This window comes from Ochotona curzoniae, unplaced genomic scaffold (assembly GCF_017591425.1).
Source record: "Ochotona curzoniae isolate NIBS_2020 unplaced genomic scaffold, NIBS_Ocur_1.0 contig_1274, whole genome shotgun sequence".
Taxonomy (NCBI): domain Eukaryota; kingdom Metazoa; phylum Chordata; class Mammalia; order Lagomorpha; family Ochotonidae; genus Ochotona; species Ochotona curzoniae.
Genome location: NW_024465023.1, coordinates 25,559,351 through 25,578,103, shown reverse-complemented (window position 1 = coordinate 25,578,103; position 18,753 = coordinate 25,559,351). Strand labels below are relative to the sequence as shown.

General features: G+C 39.7%; 1 protein-coding gene and 1 non-coding gene across 4 annotated transcripts in view; both read left to right on the top strand.

The window, feature by feature from the left end:
- Positions 1-18,753, top strand: part of POLA1 (DNA polymerase alpha 1, catalytic subunit) — a 288,880-nt gene that overhangs the window by 42,995 nt on the left and 227,132 nt on the right. For all 3 annotated transcript variants that reach the window (XM_041000162.1, XM_041000145.1, XM_041000155.1), the window contains 8 exons: positions 2,172-2,288; positions 3,746-3,921; positions 6,311-6,440; positions 6,929-7,048; positions 8,321-8,417; positions 9,888-10,012; positions 14,286-14,435; positions 14,831-14,953. In XM_041000162.1, coding sequence (XP_040856096.1) covers positions 2,172-2,288; positions 3,746-3,921; positions 6,311-6,440; positions 6,929-7,048; positions 8,321-8,417; positions 9,888-10,012; positions 14,286-14,435; positions 14,831-14,953 — 1,038 coding nt within the window. The remainder of the gene's footprint in view (positions 1-2,171; positions 2,289-3,745; positions 3,922-6,310; positions 6,441-6,928; positions 7,049-8,320; positions 8,418-9,887; positions 10,013-14,285; positions 14,436-14,830; positions 14,954-18,753) is intronic.
- On the top strand, positions 9,327-9,456 carry LOC121171936. The gene has a single exon (XR_005886183.1).

Below are 18,753 nucleotides of genomic sequence, written 5' to 3'. Positions count from 1 at the left end.
AATAACTGTGTGTAAACTGATAGTATCTTCGACACTTCTTTTTGGCTTACTGGCTTAATGGCCTAGTGGTCCTGGGAGTAATTCTTTTGAATGAGTGCAGACCGCAAGACTAAGTATTGTAATTTTATCAGCATGAATGATCTTGGTGGCTTTTTCCTTTGAGAGTTTTGTGTTAGGAATTTTTTTTTTCTCTTTACGTTCTAGTGTGTTCCTACTAGTGAAGGCTAATAATAATTCAGTGAGTTTTTAGTTTTTGCTCCAAATTCTAAGACTCATATAGCAACAGTTTTGTTTTTAAAAATGTGCTTATTTATTTTATTCAAAAGAGACAGAGGGTGGGTGATCTTTCTTCTGCGGTTTGGCTCTGCACATGCTCACAACATCCAGGGGAGGCCAAGGCTGAAGCCAGAATCCTGGAGCTCATTCTGTGTCTCCCGTTTGAGTGGCAGTGACCCAACTCCTTGCACATTCATTCAACTGCTGCCTCCGAAGGTGCCCACTGGTAGGATGCTGGCATTAAGAGTGGAACCAGGACTTAAACTGAAGTACCCAATAATATGGGTTCTGGTGTCCCAAGTGATGCCTTTACCACTTAATACCAGATACCAACCCCAGCAGTGTTAGCTTTATGTGTCCTCGCCTAGTTTGTGACTCATTCATCAATATTCCCCTGCCCTTATTTTTTTGAGTCTATATATCAGTCAAATTATATTGTGGGTTTTTTTTTTAAATTTTATTTTTTTGAGGAAGCTAAGCTATGAGTACCTTTATTTTTATTATACCAGGAGGATATTTACATCGAAGTCTTGTGAAAATGCTTGCCACATGCTCTCTTGTGCTCATGCTCACTTGTACTCCTGGGCACTTTTTCTGGCAGTGACTGAGAGTCTGGATTGTAACTGTCAGTGTCCCTGCTTCCCTTAGCAGATTCCCGCATCTACCGCTAAAGCACCGTGAAGACTGCGTCCGGAGTGCTGAGCTGTGCTCTGAGTGAGCACAAGGCTACCCCCAGCCTCCACCAACAGTAGTGTGTACCCCAAGGAGAAGTCATGAGGCATAGGATACTTGACATAGCTTAATTAGAGTTTGTGGAGATCAAATGCAGCTTGTGGAGATCAAATGCAGTTCTGACAAGGCTTTGGGTCTTTGTTTACAGGCATGATACCTTGAAAAGGTGTCTTGTAATTTACTAGAAAAAGCTGCCATAAATCTGCACACTCACACACCCACCCACACAGAGATAACACACCCCAAACAAAATTAGTCATCTTGACCCAGTACGACCATTACTACCTCCCATCGCTGCAGTTTATTGATTGTGTGAAGTTAAACCTTTGCCTTTGTTAACTCCTCATTCTCACGGCCTCTGGCATTCATCATTCTGCTGTGTGTCTCTAGTGGTATGTGTTTCATTATTTACAAGCAAATGTATTTATTGAGCTGAATTATTTTAGACTGATTCTTTTTTAGATTTATTTTTGATCTGAATTATTTTAAAATTCAGTTAATTTTTTGTAAAAAGTCATGTGAACCATTTTAATTTCTGTGATACTAGAAATGGTTATTTTAGACATGAAAAATCTGGTTGCATTTTTGAGATGTTTTTCTGGACAGTTTTCAGCAAGTTTCTTATTTGCCCTGTTTAGTGATATTATGTATTTTATTGCATATCAATTAAGAGTATATCTCAGTGTTGTTGAACTCAATTTTTAAAGAAGAAACCAAGTGCAGTTCCTGAGTTTTCCAAGAAGTTGGTAGTCTGTTATACAACATGGATGAGTTCTGTGTTTTTAAGGTAGCAAAATGAAATTGGTTGAATACAGCTTTCACTGATAGCATAAAAATTATGGGACATTAAAATTTGCGTTTGCCTCGGAGACTGTGAGGCATGAGCTGCAAATTAAAAGACATCATATGAGCCTTGCATCAATTAGGATAAAATAAAGTTTATTCCAGCAATCTGCTTAGCAGCCTTGTTAATGTCAAAGCTAATGAATGCTACTGATGAATAAATTCTCGAAGAAGAAAGGACCCCTAATCGGAGGTAAGCTCATGATGTCTTCAATTAGAGACCAGAAAAAGAAAGGGCAAAGAGATTCTTTGCATATGAAGATAAATTCTCTAATTTGCGTTTGTTATAACGTTATTGGCTGCCTCCTTTTTCTGACTAGGGTCATAATATTTATGGGTTTGAACTGGAAGTACTGCTGCAGAGAATTAATGTGTGCAAAGTTCCTTTGTGGTCCAAGATAGGTCGACTCAAGCGATCCAGCATGCCAAAGCTTGGGGTAATCATATTTTTAAAAATCTTCTTTATTTGGTGGTTTTCTGTGGGGTAGCTAACAGGGAACACTGTACGTTTTTCCATAGGATTCACTGCCTTGTGATAGAAATTCCAGTATATTTTAACCTTTGCACTAAATATTGTTGCCTTTGAAGCCAGCATTTCATTTGTAAAGGCCACTGGTACTTTTTAAAATATGGAGAGATGGCGTGTCGGTGTTACTTCAACTGCCATTTTCCATTCCCTTAGAGCATTCCTTGCTAAGTGGTACCTTTTAGGGCGGGATTAAGGGCTCAGAAATCATGGAGTCTGAATTATTCAGGAGGGATGTGTGGCAGGGAGCTGGTGTTGAATGTCTTAAGAGGATGGGCTGTGTGTGCCCTGTAGTCTTTGCTTTCCACAGCAGCTCAGTTTTGTTAACATTCTTACAGGGATAACATTACTCGGTCAAGGTTTTATCACTGTTAGGGACAAGAACTAAAATTAGAACCCAGCTTCATCTCATTTCTTTCAAGCCCTTATGTTTTTCATTCTGCCTGCTTGCTTCAGTGTTGGAAGGCGTGGGTGGATTTGGGACTTTATTCCTGACCCTGATACTGCACAGTGCTTGAGGGCTTATTTTATTTGAAACTCATAAAAAAATGGGCATGGTGCTCTATCAGAGAACTTGGGAACTTGTGCCTTCTGTGCTGGTGTCTGGAGTCCTCTGCTGCTACACATCAGAGTCGGGACCATTGCTGCATGCTGCTTTTCCTGTTCTTTAAATGTGGTGGAGTTGTTAATTCCATTTGGTCAACACTTGCCTGCCTGTTATCAATTTTGAGATTTCCTCTATGTGGTGTCTTCTAGGTGAGGTGTGCCTTAATCACCCTGTTTGAATTGTACTCAGTCTAAATTCCTTGTCCCTTTCACCCTGCTTCCTCTCTTTTCTATATACTTGTTACTTCCTACAGCTAGGTAATTCTTTCCTTATGATACCTATTTAAAAATTTATTTAAGCAGTAGAGACACAGAGTGCTCACCTACTAGCTCACACCCCAGATGCATGCCGTGGCGAGGACTGGGCCAGGCTGTGTCTGAGTAAGCAGCTTGATCGATAGCCTGTGTGCAGTTGGCAGGAACCCGATGGCTTGTGTCCTAGAGTCTGTATGTGTCAGCAGCAGGGTGGATCAAGAGCAGGAGCCAAGCACTATGCAGTGGGGTACAGGTATCTTAACCATGACACTGAATGCCCACCCCTACTTCTATTTATTGTGTGTTTCAAACAGATCCGGGAATCTTCTTTTTGTTTGTTAACTGCTCTATTCTTAGTGCTTATGTTAGTGTCAGAAATATAGTAAATGTCAAAAAATATTTGATAACTAGAATGATTATTGCTGGCAAGCTTTGAAAATAGATCGGAATAAAATGTTCTCAGTATGTGCTCATTCACAGGATTTGCTTTCCGTCCCCACCTTGTAGGGCCGGAGTGGATTTGCTGAAAGAAATGCTACCTGTGGCCGAATGATCTGTGATGTGGAAATTTCAGCAAAGGAATTGATTCGTTGTAAAAGCTACCATTTATCTGAACTTGTTCAACAGATTCTGAAAACTGAAAGGGTTGTAATTCCAATGGAAAATGTACAAAATATGTATAGGTATGATCCTCTATTCTGTAGAATTTCTCTGTGTTGAAATCAGGAAATACACAATGCTAGGACTCTCCTTAGGCTTCCAGGGACAGGAACCATGCCTGTTGTAGGGCAGAGTTGCCTGGGTTCATGTCAGCACCACCATCTCTATTACTTGCACAATTTGAGCTAGTTTTCCACTTGAATCATTTCGGTTAGTTTATTTTCCATCTCCCTTACCTGTGTTAACACTACCAGTAGTAGTTTGGAAATTGGTAGGAAATTTAGGTTTTCGTCCTTGGCTCACTCATTCATTGGGGCATTAGCGTAGCTAATTATTGTAGTTTTGGAAATGTAAAAATTGAGCTATCATTAAGTTATTTAGAGATACTGCAGCTTAGTGCTTAAATAAAGTCTATTCTACCCTCTGGTCATTTTTACAAAAGTATCCATTTATTTATTAGAATGGCAGTATTGGGGGCAGGGCACAGGGAGAGAGAAATCTACTGGTTCCCCAAATGGGGAACTGGTTCATTGCCCAAATGGCTGAAGCCAGGAACCTGAAACTCCATCTGGGTCTCCCATGTGGGAGCAGGGACTCAGGCATGAGCATCATCTCCTGGTGCTTTCCTAAGTGCTGTAGCTGGAAGCTAGACTGGAAATGGAGCAGCTGGGGACTTGAAATGGCACCCATATTCCCATATGTTGGTGCTACATTTGGTGGCTTAGCCCACTGTGCTACAGTGCTACTGTGCTGCCCATTCATCCACCCTGGATCTTTGCACTACTTTTTTTTGACTGCTTGTGTCTCTAGGTGATTTCGTTGAGGCTTAGGAATTTCTCTTTGAATGGTGACTAATACCTCTCATCTGTGTGTAGTCGCTTTAAATACGCCCACTCCCTTAATTCCATGCCCCAGTATTCCCCTGAGCCTGTTCTACTTATGATTAATATGAACCTCCAGCTTGTTCAAATGGACCTCCTAACTTTCTGCCTTAGATTCTTCCTCTTATCTTTCCTTACCAAATTATTGGTTGCTTTACTGCTAGAAACCTCCCGAGTCTTTGAAGCCTGAGACATTCTGAATTCCTCTCTGAAATCCTGTAATGGGTTTGTTGGGAGAGGAACCTGTCAGTTCTATCTTCTGACTGTATCTGGGTCTGACCACTGCTTTGGAGCTACCCTGCCAAGCCATTGTTCTCTTGTACCTGCGCTACTCTGTTTTATACTGACCTGTTTGCTGTTGTCCTTGCTGCCTTGTGGTCTGTTCTGTTCATGTTCTCCAATGACTGTCTCATCCAGGGTAACAGCTACATTATTGATTGGAGTCTAGAAGATTCTGTGCAGTGTCTCTGTGCCATTAGCTCTGTCCTTTTGCTCAATTGCTTGCTTAATCATTGGCTCTAATCCAGCTGTATTGCTCCTGGGCTTGTCAGGTTTGTACCCAGTGAAAGCCATGGATATGCTTTGCTGTCTGCCTGTATGCCGTATGATATCCCCTCATAAGCCTGGTTCGCTCTGTTGTATATTTGTGTTCTAAGTCTTCTTCAGTTCCCCAATGAGCAAATAAGTCTCTCCTCCTGATGTCTAATAATTTGCTGCTTCTTCTTTTTCTTCTTTTTTTTTTTTAATAATTATTTTACTTTAAAGCATTACGGAGGCAGAGTGATAGAGCTTCCATCTTCTGTTTCACTCCTCAAATGGCCCCTATGACCAGGGCTGGGCCCATCCCAAGTCAGGAGACTGGTACTTCTTCCGAGTCTCCCCAGTGGGTGCAGGGTCTCTAAGCCTTTGGCCATGCTGCACTGCTTTCCGAGGATAGAAATGGAGCTGAATGGGAAGCGGTGCATCCAGGCCTTAAACCAGCACCCATGGAAGATGCCAGTGCAGCTGCAGGCAGAACATTAGCCTGTTATGTCCCGTACTGGCCAGCACACTTTGTTTCTTAATTGCTTCTCTGTAATACCTAGTGTTATGCCTCATGCTATATGTTAAATTTAGTTGTCTTTTTAAAAATATTCTATCTCCTTCATGAATACATGGACTTTATGGACTTTCATAAAGACTTGGGCATTTTTGCCTTTTTGTCTGCTTTGGTCACCGCCAGTGTTTGGCCCGTAGAAAGATTGAATGGATGAAACAGTTTAGCTGGTTTTCTGTTTTGTTGATAAGACATAACTTCAGTTTTGTCATTATGAAATTTTTTGGCATGTGTTTTAGAGAATAGTATTGGGTGCAATGATGTGAATGAATTTCTAGTTACATACCTACCTTATTTTAAATTATTTCCAAATCTGAAGTGCCATTGCCCTGATGATGCTTATAACAAAAATTCCTTGTTATATTTTACAAGATTGTAACTAAAGTCATTTCTTTTAATTACTTGATTCTGTTTCATTCTTACTTTTTTGTGCAGTGAGCCTTCTCATCTGTTGTACCTGTTGGAACACACTTGGAAGGATGCCAAGTTCATTTTGCAGATCATGTGTGAGCTAAATGTTCTTCCATTAGCATTGCAGATCACTAACATCGCTGGGAACATTATGGTAAATTTAACTTAGAAGGGCAAAAAAGCATTTCCTGTTGGATTCAGTGTTTGGGGTAGTTGTTATATGGTAATGAGTCCAAATGTGTGCTTATAAAATGAGTAACTTGGAGTTTGAAAGCTGGGCTTCTTTTGTAAAAGGAAGAACTGGTTATGAGAAGGGGAGGAATGCCAGGTGCGTGTGTTCAAATTTGGGCGAATTTAAGGATCATTTCTGTAACATCTGGATTTGTCTCTTTGATGGAATGCTCCTTTTGGGAGTAAAGAAAATAGTCGAGTTGCCAATATTTTACCCTTTGTCTCCTTTAACTATGTGCCTAAGGAGAATGTCAGAATAAATTCCTTTTTTTTTTATAACAAGAAAAACAAAAAAAGCCCTTATTTTTAAGAAGAGTCTTGAAAAAGGTACTATGGTTCAATTTTACAACTTAGAGTTGGTTTTGTTTGTAGTTTTGAGCTCCAATTTTAAAATAAAGTTGTGTTTAACAGTCCAGGACACTGATGGGTGGACGATCTGAGCGTAATGAGTTCTTGTTGCTTCACGCATTTTATGAAAACAACTATATTGTACCTGATAAGCAGATTTTCCGAAAGCCTCAACAAAAACTGGTGGGTGCAAGGTTGTATGCTCTTCTGCCTTTTCCTAAGCTCCTTTGTGTTACCTAGAGGGCTTTTTTCGGAGTGTGATAACGTGTTCCAAAATGTTTAATTCCCAGTGTGCTGTAGAAACTGATTTTTTTTTTCTTTTTTTAAGACTTTTTTATTTTTATGGGAAAGTCAGATTTACAGAGAGGAGAGAGAGAGAAAGATCTTGTGTCCGCTGTTTTGCTCTCCAAGTGGCCACAATGGCCATAGCTGAACTGATCTGAAGCCAGGAGCTTCTTCTAGGTCTCTCACTTGGGTGCAGGGCCTGGATGGGAAGTGGAGCAGATAGGATATAAATCGGTATCTATAGGATCCTGGCGCTTGCAAGGCAAGGACGGTAGCTGCTTGGCTACCCTGCTGAGCCCCTTATGATCTTCTGTTCGAATTGTGCAGCCATTTCCTTATCCAATTTTCTCTATATAGACAAAATTATTTGTGGACTATGAGGACAACATAAGATCTTACTGATTGATGATCTTATCTGGAAAGTATTGCCATCCTGGCTCTACCTAGTATGAAATGGCAGTGTTATTATTTACTTAAACCTTCAAGGCTTTATCTTTTCATTGTGTTTCTTCTAGTATTGATTGAGGTCACTGTAATTAGATATCTGCATTGGGCTCTATTATATTACATTGGTCCTAAGACCTAATTTAGCTACTGTTTTAGCAACGTTGATAGAAATGGCCTTAGAATGGGAATTGAGTTTTAGAATGTGATTCAGGGTTTTCTGTTAGGGTCACTATCAAAACTGGTATAGGGAATGGTCAGTGGGATTTAACTTCTGCTGGAGTATTGAATGTTGGCCCTTAATGGACTACTGGGGAGTGGGTTTTAGGTATATGGGTATGCTTATTTTAAGGTATCTATATTAGTAATGAGACTACATGAAATATTTATGTCTTTCCTTCATGGTATTCATTTTGAGGACTCCTTTAAAACATCAGATTTAAGTATTATACTGTCTTTAAGATTCACTTTTTAATACGGAACTTTTATGAAGTTATAAATACTACAAATAGAATTTGCCGGTTTTTTTTAAGATCAGATACACAGTATATTTATTTCAGAAGTTTTTTTTGGTGTTTATTTAGACTCATGACCATTTTGTAATAACTGCTTTTCTCTGTAAGTAGAACAACTAACTACAAGTAAATAATATTTTTCTAGTAATGAAGACTTAAAACTTGTTTATTAGTTACATGCCTGTAATGTTACCTTTCCATTTGGTACTAGGGAGATGAAGATGAAATTGATGGTGAAACCAGCAAATACAAAAAAGGACGTAAGAAAGCAGCTTATGCAGGAGGTTTGGTTCTGGACCCCAAAGTTGGTAAGCAGAGCGGGGGATTGCTATGCCCTCATTGTGAAATTTCTCAGCCTAGAGTTAAGCTTGATAGGCTAGAATTCTAGCCTGTAGGTCAGCAGCTAGGTCTAATCATGCCTTTGTCTTGTGAGAATGTTGGACGATTATATAAAGTGGATTTTTTTTCTGTGCTCCAATCAGAATTTTATGAACCTGAAATTAAAATTTCATATTGCTTTTCTGTATCATGAGATATTATTCTGTTTGCTTTTTCAAAGCATTTTAGAATGTAGAATCTTCTTATCTCATGAGTAGGCTGGATTTGGTTGTATGTTGCTTGTCTGATACTGACCCATTATGTGAGCTGTTGTCTGCCCTGTGGGAGGGGCACTTTGGTATCTCTGTGATGATCTAGTCTTCTGCCCCAAGTGCCAGGACGAGTTCAGTTGGACTGCAAAGTTAAAAACAGTACAGACAGTAATCAGTCGCCAATGAACTTGAATAATTTTACCTGTTGTCATGAATGGCGAACTAAATATTTTCTAGAGTACAGATCTTGAAAGGATGTTTCTTGAAAATGATCTCAGTTATTTTCAAGTGTGCAGCTCAGTAACTGTAACAGTAATGTTAGTGTGGTCACGTTGCTTTGAAGAAATTATGTGAATTCTTTAAAGTCACCCAATCCCTTGAGTTAATGTTTTTGACAAAAGCATTTGTTGTTATTCGTTGTATTGAGCAGCAATACTTTGTATTGCACATATTTTAATTTTTCCTGGGTACTTGGGCTACCTGTTCAACCTCTGTACACCTGTTTGTTCTTCTGTAAAATGGACATAAGAATAATGTCCACATGAAAGTTTGATTATTTGTTGCTTAGTGCTTGACACAGAGGAAGCTACCATGATGTGTTTGTAATTGTTATTACTGTTTTAATAATGGACATTTATTGTATTCAGTTTCTTCGCAAGGTGAAGAAAACTCTTTGTAAATGTCCTAGAATAAAATAGTAGCTTTCTGTTCACCTTTTGCAAGTGAAAAAAGGTGGATCGTTCCACTGCTGACATTTGTGTACACAGCTCTTTTTCTGGTTGTAAGCAGTCTGCATACAGGTAAACGGGGCTCTCATTTTACTCTTGGAAAGTGTAATTGCAAAAGAGTCTTATTTGGGATGGGGGTGGAAGAATAGGTGGGAGGGAATGCTTTCTTGACAGAATTTATATGCATTTGTTTGAAATGAGTATTAAGCCTCTAAAGTAATTGATGTGAAAAGGTGTCATCTTTTGATCCCTCTTCTGTGATGTTCTAGCTTTTTGCTCTAATTCCTGTCAGTTTATGAAGTGCTAGTTGTGTCTTTTGGCCCCTTTGTCTGCTGCATAGTTCTGGGTAGTCTGTAGTTTCTGACTTAGTTGGCACTGTCGCACTCTGCTACAATGTTCTGACAGCTCTGCCTTCCTTCAGTTTTTTTGTGACATAATGTGGCTTTTTTTCCCCTCCCAGGTTTTTATGATAAGTTCGTGTTGCTTCTGGACTTCAACAGTCTATATCCTTCTATTATTCAGGAATTTAACATCTGTTTTACGACAGTGCAAAGAGTTGCTTCAGAGGCACAGAAAGTTACTGAGGTTTGTATTCTGTGGGACGAGGGGAGATTCTTGAAATTGAGGTTAAAAGTTTTATTTGGATCTCTTAACTATTTTTTTAAATAAAATACATTTTTAAAAATAACAAGCTTATACATTAAGCAAGGAGAGATAAATGAATCATATAAAATGCCCACTAAAAATGCAAATGGTGGAAAAAAGTATGAAACCAAGGGAGCAATTAATCTGAGAAAATAAAAAAAGCACAGTGAATATCGGCTCAGGTACACCAGTAAAACCTAAGCTCTTAACTGTTTTTGAAGCTGTATGTGGTAGAGGGAAGGGCAGAAATGCTGGAGGCCTTCTGTGTTACCTGGTAGCTGATGGGTAATTAGAATGCTGATGAGTACCTGAGGGCTCTCCGGATGGACTTTGGCATGAGGCAGGTGGGAAACTTGACCCGGAGAACAGCAACTGCCTGTTCAAGGACACTGAGATGAAACCAGTGCAAATGGCAGAACCTCTGGCTTTTTGTTGCTAGCCAAGACCAAGGCAAACTTGCTCTCTCACAGAAACAGGATAACAAAAGAACAAGTTGTGTAAGAAATGAAAGATGGCAAAAAGATTGAGAGTCTTGCTTGTGGTGTGGTTGCTGTTTGCCATTGCAGGAAGATGGGGGAAAGTTCCTGGTTTGGAACTGCGGGAGTGTTTGCTTCAGTGTGACACTGAAGTCTCAGTGCTGCCCTGCTGTCGTGACACGGCTGGCCTCTAGACAGTTACCTTGGTGTGGAGGTGGAAAACAGTGATTTGAAAACTCATCATTCCAAACAGCTAGCCCAATTTTGATATGCAAATTTATCATGCCTTATAATTTGCATTAAGATATTAAGGCACATTTTTAAAATAAAGAAATGAATACATTTAAAGATTTCCTTTGGAATGCAAATCAAATTGGAATAAAAATCCTACACACTTGTTAAAAAATATTACTAGAGGAAGGAAGAGAACCAAAGGGGTTAGCATTCTGATTTTTCTTTTTAAATGATAGGTTAATTATGTCCTTTCTTGGTGGTCAAAAAAGGAGAGGGTTGGATAGAAAGACTCAGGCTGGTTCTGTGTCTTTTTTTAAACAACTTTATTGAGGTATAATTCACATGCCACACAATCTACCTAATTAAAGTGTGAAGTTCAATGGCATTTAGTGTGTTCACAGAGTTTGCAACATCATCACAATCAATTTTAGGACATTTTTATTATTCCTCAAAGAAACCTTTTAGCTGTCATCCCCCCTCAATTCCACCCGTTCATCCTTCCCAGCTTTAGGAGACCAGTAATCTTTCTGCCTGTACAGATGTGTATAGTCTGGACATTTCATATAAATGGAGGCATACAGTGTGTGGCCTTTGATATCTTACTTCACTGAAGGGTACTGTTTTTAGGATTCATCTGTGTTGTAACATGTGCTAATCTTTCATTCCTTTGTATTACTCAATGATTATGTATATTAATTACCTGTTTAAATGCTGATTTTCAATTTTTTCTACATGGCCTTTATCTTTTTGCCCTCTAGCCCCTGAGTATACATGTCTCTTTGTTCCAGCCACATGTTGGGGAACCTTTTTTTGGTCCTGATTCTGCCTTTCCAGAAGGGAGAATCTGATAGGATAACCTAGGGCAGTGAGCCCTGGTCCTCTTCCTTGTGACTATAAAAGAGAGTTCACAGAGTACCTGACTCTTGCTAAGTGTGAAACTTTCTGTGGGACCCGATCCAAGAAGGTGCCAGGCAGGCAGTCCTAAAATAGCAACTGTTCAGTTTGTGTTCCGTGGACTCTATTGTGCTGCTGTGTTAGTCTTTGGTAATTATCATTGGGAAGCACTCCCCCTCTGCTCCCCATTGTGTTTACTTGAGTTCTCCAGGTTTCCATTCGGCATATACAGAATAATTTCGAAGTTTGAAGGGTCCTCAGAGTTCAAAAAATACTTGGCAGGTGGCACTTTACAAATTCTGTAGTGTTTTTTGGTGCATTTTTCAAGACACTTTCTGTCACATGGGTACCAGTGATGGAGCTGGGAGTGGGTTGTCAGTTCCTTGACTGCAGATGTTTTCACACTACTTTTTTTAAAAATCTGACTTTCATAGTTGCTGTAAATAACTTGGAATGTGTACCAAGATCTTTTTAATAGGTTTGCTGTCATCATGTGCATTATTGAAAAACAATAGTAGGTTCCTGTTCTACTGTAAGAGTGCTTATTTGACAATATTGATTAAGTGTTCAGATACTTTGTAAAGGATGGGTTATTGAACGGCATTGACTTGACATACTTTAAGCCAAGAGGCTTATTTTTAGTTCTGATCCATTGAAAGGGCAAGTATGTCTGAATTGCTTGCAACTTGTTAATAGAAGCTATTAGGGTTTTGAGAAAACTGGTCTAATGCTTTTCATGTTAAAAATTTTAATGTATTAAAACTAGTTGTTGCTTTTCTTAAATTTGCTTTTTTACTGGTTGTAGGCCAATGTATAGGTAAAATGTAATACATAAATGCAAAAGAATAAATACATGTTCTTAGAAATGTTGTGGTCTATTTAAATGTGCTACAAATTATTAAGTTTTCTGATTTAGTATTTAGCTTTTTATCTTTAGTCTTGAATGTTTATAATAATTGCTATCATTCTTGTATTAAAAATCAGTTTGGTTTAGTACATCAATTATTTAAAACAGGAATTTGTTGCTGGGAATATTTTATTAATCCTGCAGTTCTGAGTTGGTGTTTTTTTTTTTTTTTAATATAGTTTTAAAATATTTATTTGAAAGGTAGAAGGGTGGGGAAAGAAAGGGATTTTTCGTCTGCGGGTTCACTCCTCAAGTGACACTGGCTGGGCTAGCCCAAAGCCGGCGCCGGGAGTGTCATTCAAGTCTCCCCCCGGACTGGCTGGGGCACAAGTATATGGATTACTGTTTGCCACTTTCCCAGATGCATCTTAGCAGGAAGCTGGATTGGAAGCAGAGCAGCTGAGACTCAAACTGGAGCTTTGATAGGGGCACCAGTGTTATAGGCAGCAAGTTAACTTGCTGGCCTTAGTGTTTGTATTTTGTAGAAACAGCTTCCCCATACCTGAATATTGGTGAGGTTAGGATAGTTTATGCAATTCATTCTTTTTTTTTTTAAGATTTATTTTTATTATTTTTTTATTGGAAAGGCGGATATACAGAGAGGAGAGACAGAGAGGAAGATCTTCTGTCCGATGATTCACTCCCCAAGTGAGTGCAACGGGCCAATACTATGCCGATCTGAAGCCAGGAGCCTCTTCCGGGTCTCCCAGGCGGGTGCAGGATCCCAAAGCTTTGGGCCGTCCTCGACTGCTTTCCCAGGCCACAGGCAGGGAGCTGGAAGGGAAGCGGGGCTGCCGGGATTAGAACCGGCGTCCATATGGGATCCCGGGCGTGCAAGGCGAGGACCTTAACCACTGTGCCACCGCGCCGGGCCTGCAATTCATTCTTTTAAATGTGAATTTGTAACCAGGGATAGGAGATAGTGGAAGTGATAGGCTGATAGAATTGGGAGAAAAGTGAGCCCATGTTGAGTTGTTGTACAGCCTTCTCCGCGTTCCTCTGAGATGTTTTGGGTATAGTTCCAGATCACTGTGACACAGTGGAGGCTGTAATAAAGCAAGTCATGCAAGTTTTTTGTTTCTCATTATATATGAAAGTTATGCTTATGTTATATTGTAGTCTGTGAAGCATATACGGTAGTGCTATGTCTAAAAAGCCAGCACACATACCTTACTTTAAAATATTTTTGGGAGGAAGTTTAGCCTGGTGCTTAAGATACTAGTATTCCATGTGTAAGTACCTGGGCCTGACTCCCAGCTCCAGCTCCTGACAGACCCTTGAAGGTAGTGGTTCACGTATTTTGGTTTCTGTCTTTTTTTCTGAGATGCCTGAATGAAATGCCTGCTGCCCTGCTTCGTTGCCAGCACTTGTGGGTACTTGGAGAGTGAACCAGTAGATAGGAATCTTCCATCTCTTTTCCTATCCCTCCCACTCCCCCAAAGAGCTAACAACCATCTGATGGAAAAATGGCATAAGTATCAATAGACTTGTTTGATGTGGGATTACTAGAGACCTGGTACTTGGGGGAAAAAAATGCAATGCAGTGAAATGAGGTACAACTAAACTACCCATGCATGACTGACTGACTTACAGCAAAGTAACTTTTTAAGATGTTTCGTGAGTTCGCTCCTCAAAAAGTGTTATTCCAAGAATGCATTTTACAAGAATTTAATTTGTTTGAAATGTTTCTTGTGTTTATCAGGATGGAGAACAAGAACAGATCCCTGAATTGCCAGATCCAAACTTAGAAATGGGCATTTTGCCCAGAGAGATCCGGAAACTGGTAGAGCGGAGAAGACACGTCAAACAGTTAATGAAACAGCCAGATTTAAATCCAGACCTTGTGCTTCAGGTATTTCTTTGTACAAGGAGACATCCAACTGACAGTCTCACTTTAATGAATTGTAATATTTAGGAGTGGTATGAGGAGGATGCTGTAGACAAATACAAACATTATCCTGAAGGTAACGTTCAAAAACATTAGAATGCCTCTGAGTGGAAGGCTCCTCCATCTGCAAAGTCAGGACCAGAGCAAGATCTTTCTGCCCCTCGGGGCTTTGGTGTCTGTTGACTTGATTCTAAAAGGTTAGGGATTGTGGATCTGGGACAATGGGTTTATGTTAAAAGCTTTTTTTCTTATGTGATATTTAAGGATTCTCTTTCACATTGGTGGTTAGAAAAAATATCTAATGTAATGTTTAAGCATCTGTAAATATTGTTTGTCTTTTGTTCTTGTGTGGCCTGCAGTATGACATTCGACAGAAGGCTTTGAAGCTCACAGCGAACAGCATGTATGGTTGCCTGGGATTTTCGTACAGCAGATTTTATGCCAAACCACTGGCTGCCTTGGTGACATATAAAGGAAGGGAGGTAAATGGCTTAATAACACTTATGCCCCTGTGTATAAGAATGTTTATATATGTTACAGTGCAGGACAGTCATATTTGTAACTAGCTATCTTTGGACAGGATTGAGAGAAATAGGTACTTAAGGATTCATTCATTCATTAATTCAGCCTGTGTGTGTATGCCTTTTCTGTTATGTGCCAAGCTTTGCTTTGGGCACTGGGGATAATGCCGTGTAAGACACAATACCTCCCAGCCACCACGAGGCTCACTTTCTCCTGATAGTGATGGGAGTGGGGAAGGGAGACATAGATTAGAAATGTGTGGAGGGGAGAAAGTAGTTTGGAAAAACAGCCTGTAAGTAAATGAATGAACAAATAGGAAAAATCACTAAGCAGATACAGTACATGTAAGTGTTCTGCAGATAATTAAAAAGGGCTGGGCTAGAGAATGTTTAGATGACTAGTTTAGATTGGGTAGTGAAGGCTTCCTTGAGGAGGTTACATGGCGGAAACCTAAGTTATGTAAAGGGAATTCCCCACTCTGGCTTGGGGAATAAAGACAAGGTAGAAGCCAGAGGCATAGCTAGTAGAGCCCTTTATTAAGAGAAAACTTCGTAGGAAGGGTTAAGAATTGTGTCTTAGATGTATTGTCTTTGAGACAAGTCATACGTGTGCATAATACGTCTGTAAAAACCTAGAATTCCAAGAATGTGTCAGGACTAGGGTAATAGATTGGAAGTTACTGGCTTTCTATGAAAGTTACTGGCTTTCATGAAACAATAGTGAAAAAAAGTTAAAAAAAAAAAAGATGTGAAAGCTTTATAAAGATCACTATCAGGGGCGCTATGTCTTTTGTAGCAGAAAAACTAGCTGTGGAGTTGGTAACATTTTGTAATTGCTACTGGTTTTCATTTCTAGATATATATGTGATTTTTAAAAAGACAAACAGCAAGGTTATTTAAGCTTTTTGAATGTACGTACATGTATATCTTTTAAAATGTAAGCAAATTTGGCAATAATTTCATGCATTGAAAAGTTATGCAAAAGTGCTTAAAATATTATCAATGCAGGTATATTATGCATATTTACATGCTCATGTATTCTCCTTATGTTTCAGTCTAACAAATATACATATCACAGTGCGTTTTATAAAAACAGAAAATAAAGGCACTGGCTTTAGAAACATGTCCCCCTCATTGCCCCTCCTCCAAAAAAAAGCAGATGGGCCAGATACCCCCCCCCATACACACACATATACGTTTTAAGTGTTGTCACTTTATGAAAACTGTACAGTTTGCTTTAGTGCTCTGGAAGTTTTTTCCTTAATAAGGCAGGATAATAGGAGAAAGAACAAGTGAAAGAGAAATTTTCCATTTGCTGGTTCATTCCACCAGTGCCGGCAGTAGCTGGGCTGGACCAGAGTGAAGCTAGGGTACCCCATCACATGTGAGAGGGGCCCAAGCACTGAGCTGCTACCTGTTGTGTCTTCGCAGAAAACTGGATTGGAAGTGAAAGAGCTAGGACGTGAACCAAACGTTCCAGTAGGGGATGTTGGATTTCAGCTGATGGCTTTACCCTGTGTGCTCCAGTCCCCACACCATGAACTTTCCTTACTTTGTAGAAGGATATTTGTGTTAAATTCCACTTACCTTCATTAAGCTATTGTTGCTTGCCAGTGATTCAAGGCTCCTTGGTCTTAAAGCGTGTAGTAGTTATTGGCAGAAGGCTTGTTTTTTGGGAGCTGGGCTGAGAATACTCTAGAATGGGGATTGGTTAGCTATGACATGTGGGCCAAGCCCAACTTGCCATATGTTTTTGTAAGTAAGGTTTTATTAGAACAGAGCCAAGTTCTTTAGTGTATGTATCATCTGGGACTCCTTGTGTGTGACAAACAGCAAAGTCAGGATAGGGGCTTGCATGACCCATGGAGCCCAGAATACTTGCTGTTTGGTCTAGTTCAGGGAAAAAAAAAGGCTTGTTGAGCACTGCTTCCAGGTCGAGCCCAGCTGTATCCATTAGGCTGTTCCGGTGTAGCAGTGTTCCCCACCTGCTCTCTGCAGTACAGTCACCTCTCCCCACAAATGGCTGGGTGAGGATGTGATGTATGTTCAGTGCCAGTGAGCCAGAGAACTGGTGGCTTAGATTTGATAAATGAAAATGGGATTAATGTCAACGGTCACAGGTGCCTAGTGACCACTGTGCTAGTGCGGGTCATCAGCATGCTTCAAGTCACTTTTCTGGCTGTTTCAAAGACTTGGAAAGACAAAGTTTGTTAACACCAATGATGTGTTAGAAGCTTTTTTGTGCATCATTTCATTAAAGTCATGTTAGAAACCCTTTGATAGAGGTGATTCTGTTCCCATTTTGCACATGAGGAAGCTTGGCCTCCGAGCTATGAGTATAACATGAAGCTGTTTCTATTTCAGTCCATGCTTGTAAGTTTTATACTTTTTTTTTTTAAATTGAGTTAGACTTACAGAAATAAGGAAAGACAGAGAGGGAGAGGGAGAAAGAGAGAAAGATTTTCCATCCACTATTTCACACAGCCAGAGCTGAGCCATTCTGAAGCCAGGAGCTTCTTCCAGCTCTCCCAAGTGGGTGCAGGGGTCCAAGGCCTTGAGCCATCCTCTTCTCAGGCTGTTAACAAAGAGTGGAATCAGAAGGGGAGCTGCTGGGATTCAAACTGGCGCCTGTATAGAATACTGGCACCACAGGCGGAGGCTTACTGGCTATGCCGTGATGCTGGCCCCAAGCCTTTTGCTTTCTTCAGGTTCTCTCCTCAATCTCCAAATGTCTTTTCATGGTTGTAGTTCTGCTTTATATTCCACCTCTTACTCCTTCAAGGTCAGCTTTTCCGTACTAATCTAAAGACACACACTTTTTATGTGATAGAGGGGCTAGTTGAAATGAGAGAAGAATGTTTTTCAGTTTCTTAGGCTAAGTTTGCGTCAGAATTATTTAAATTTTATTTCTGTATATGTATCCAGTGGCTTCTGATAGAATACCATCTTATTTTTGTATTAGGGAAAGCACTCACTATGCCCCAACTGGGTGATAATACATGGGTTGACTATTGAGATTGGATCAAGGTTACTCTTAAGTTTCTCACGAGAGGCAATAGTTGACAATTTACTCCCTTGGAGAGTGCCTCTTGCTGTTGGGAAATCCCTGTTGTTACATTTTCTGCGTTGCCTCAGAAATCCACAAGCTTAAAAGGGCACTGTTGATAATGATAAGCCCCAAATTTGTCCAATGATCTCCCCCACTCCCTTAATCCATTATATTTTAAGGGCAATATTTTCCTTTAGCTCAATTTTTTAATAAGGGGGTTTAAACTGAGTTTTTATCTTTTGGTTGTGTAACCAAGGAGAAATCTTTAATGTGCACACTGTGAAAACCCTCTACTCTCCCCATTTAAAAAAAGCAAAGCATTTCAGATAAATTGGAAATAATCATGTGATTTAAGTTCTTGGTTTTGTACTTTGTTCTTCTCCCCCTTTGTTCTTTGCTTTCTGTAAATGATGGTAAGACACTGACTGTGGAATGTAGACCTTAGAAGTAATAGGCAGTTAATGATAGATGAATATCTGTTTGCTCCCTGGGACTGTCATGTAGAGATGATCCACAATAACCCACAGAAATGGTAAGATTATTTCTTAAAGCTAAACATGGTTGTTAAAAGTATTAATGATGATTATCAGCATTGCCGATCGAAAATAGTCTGCATTTTTAAGCATCTGTTAATAAAGAGGAAGGAGGGGTGAAGCATCAAATGAGAGTTTGCTAAGATTTCGGTATATCTTTGTAACTTATCAAACTGGAA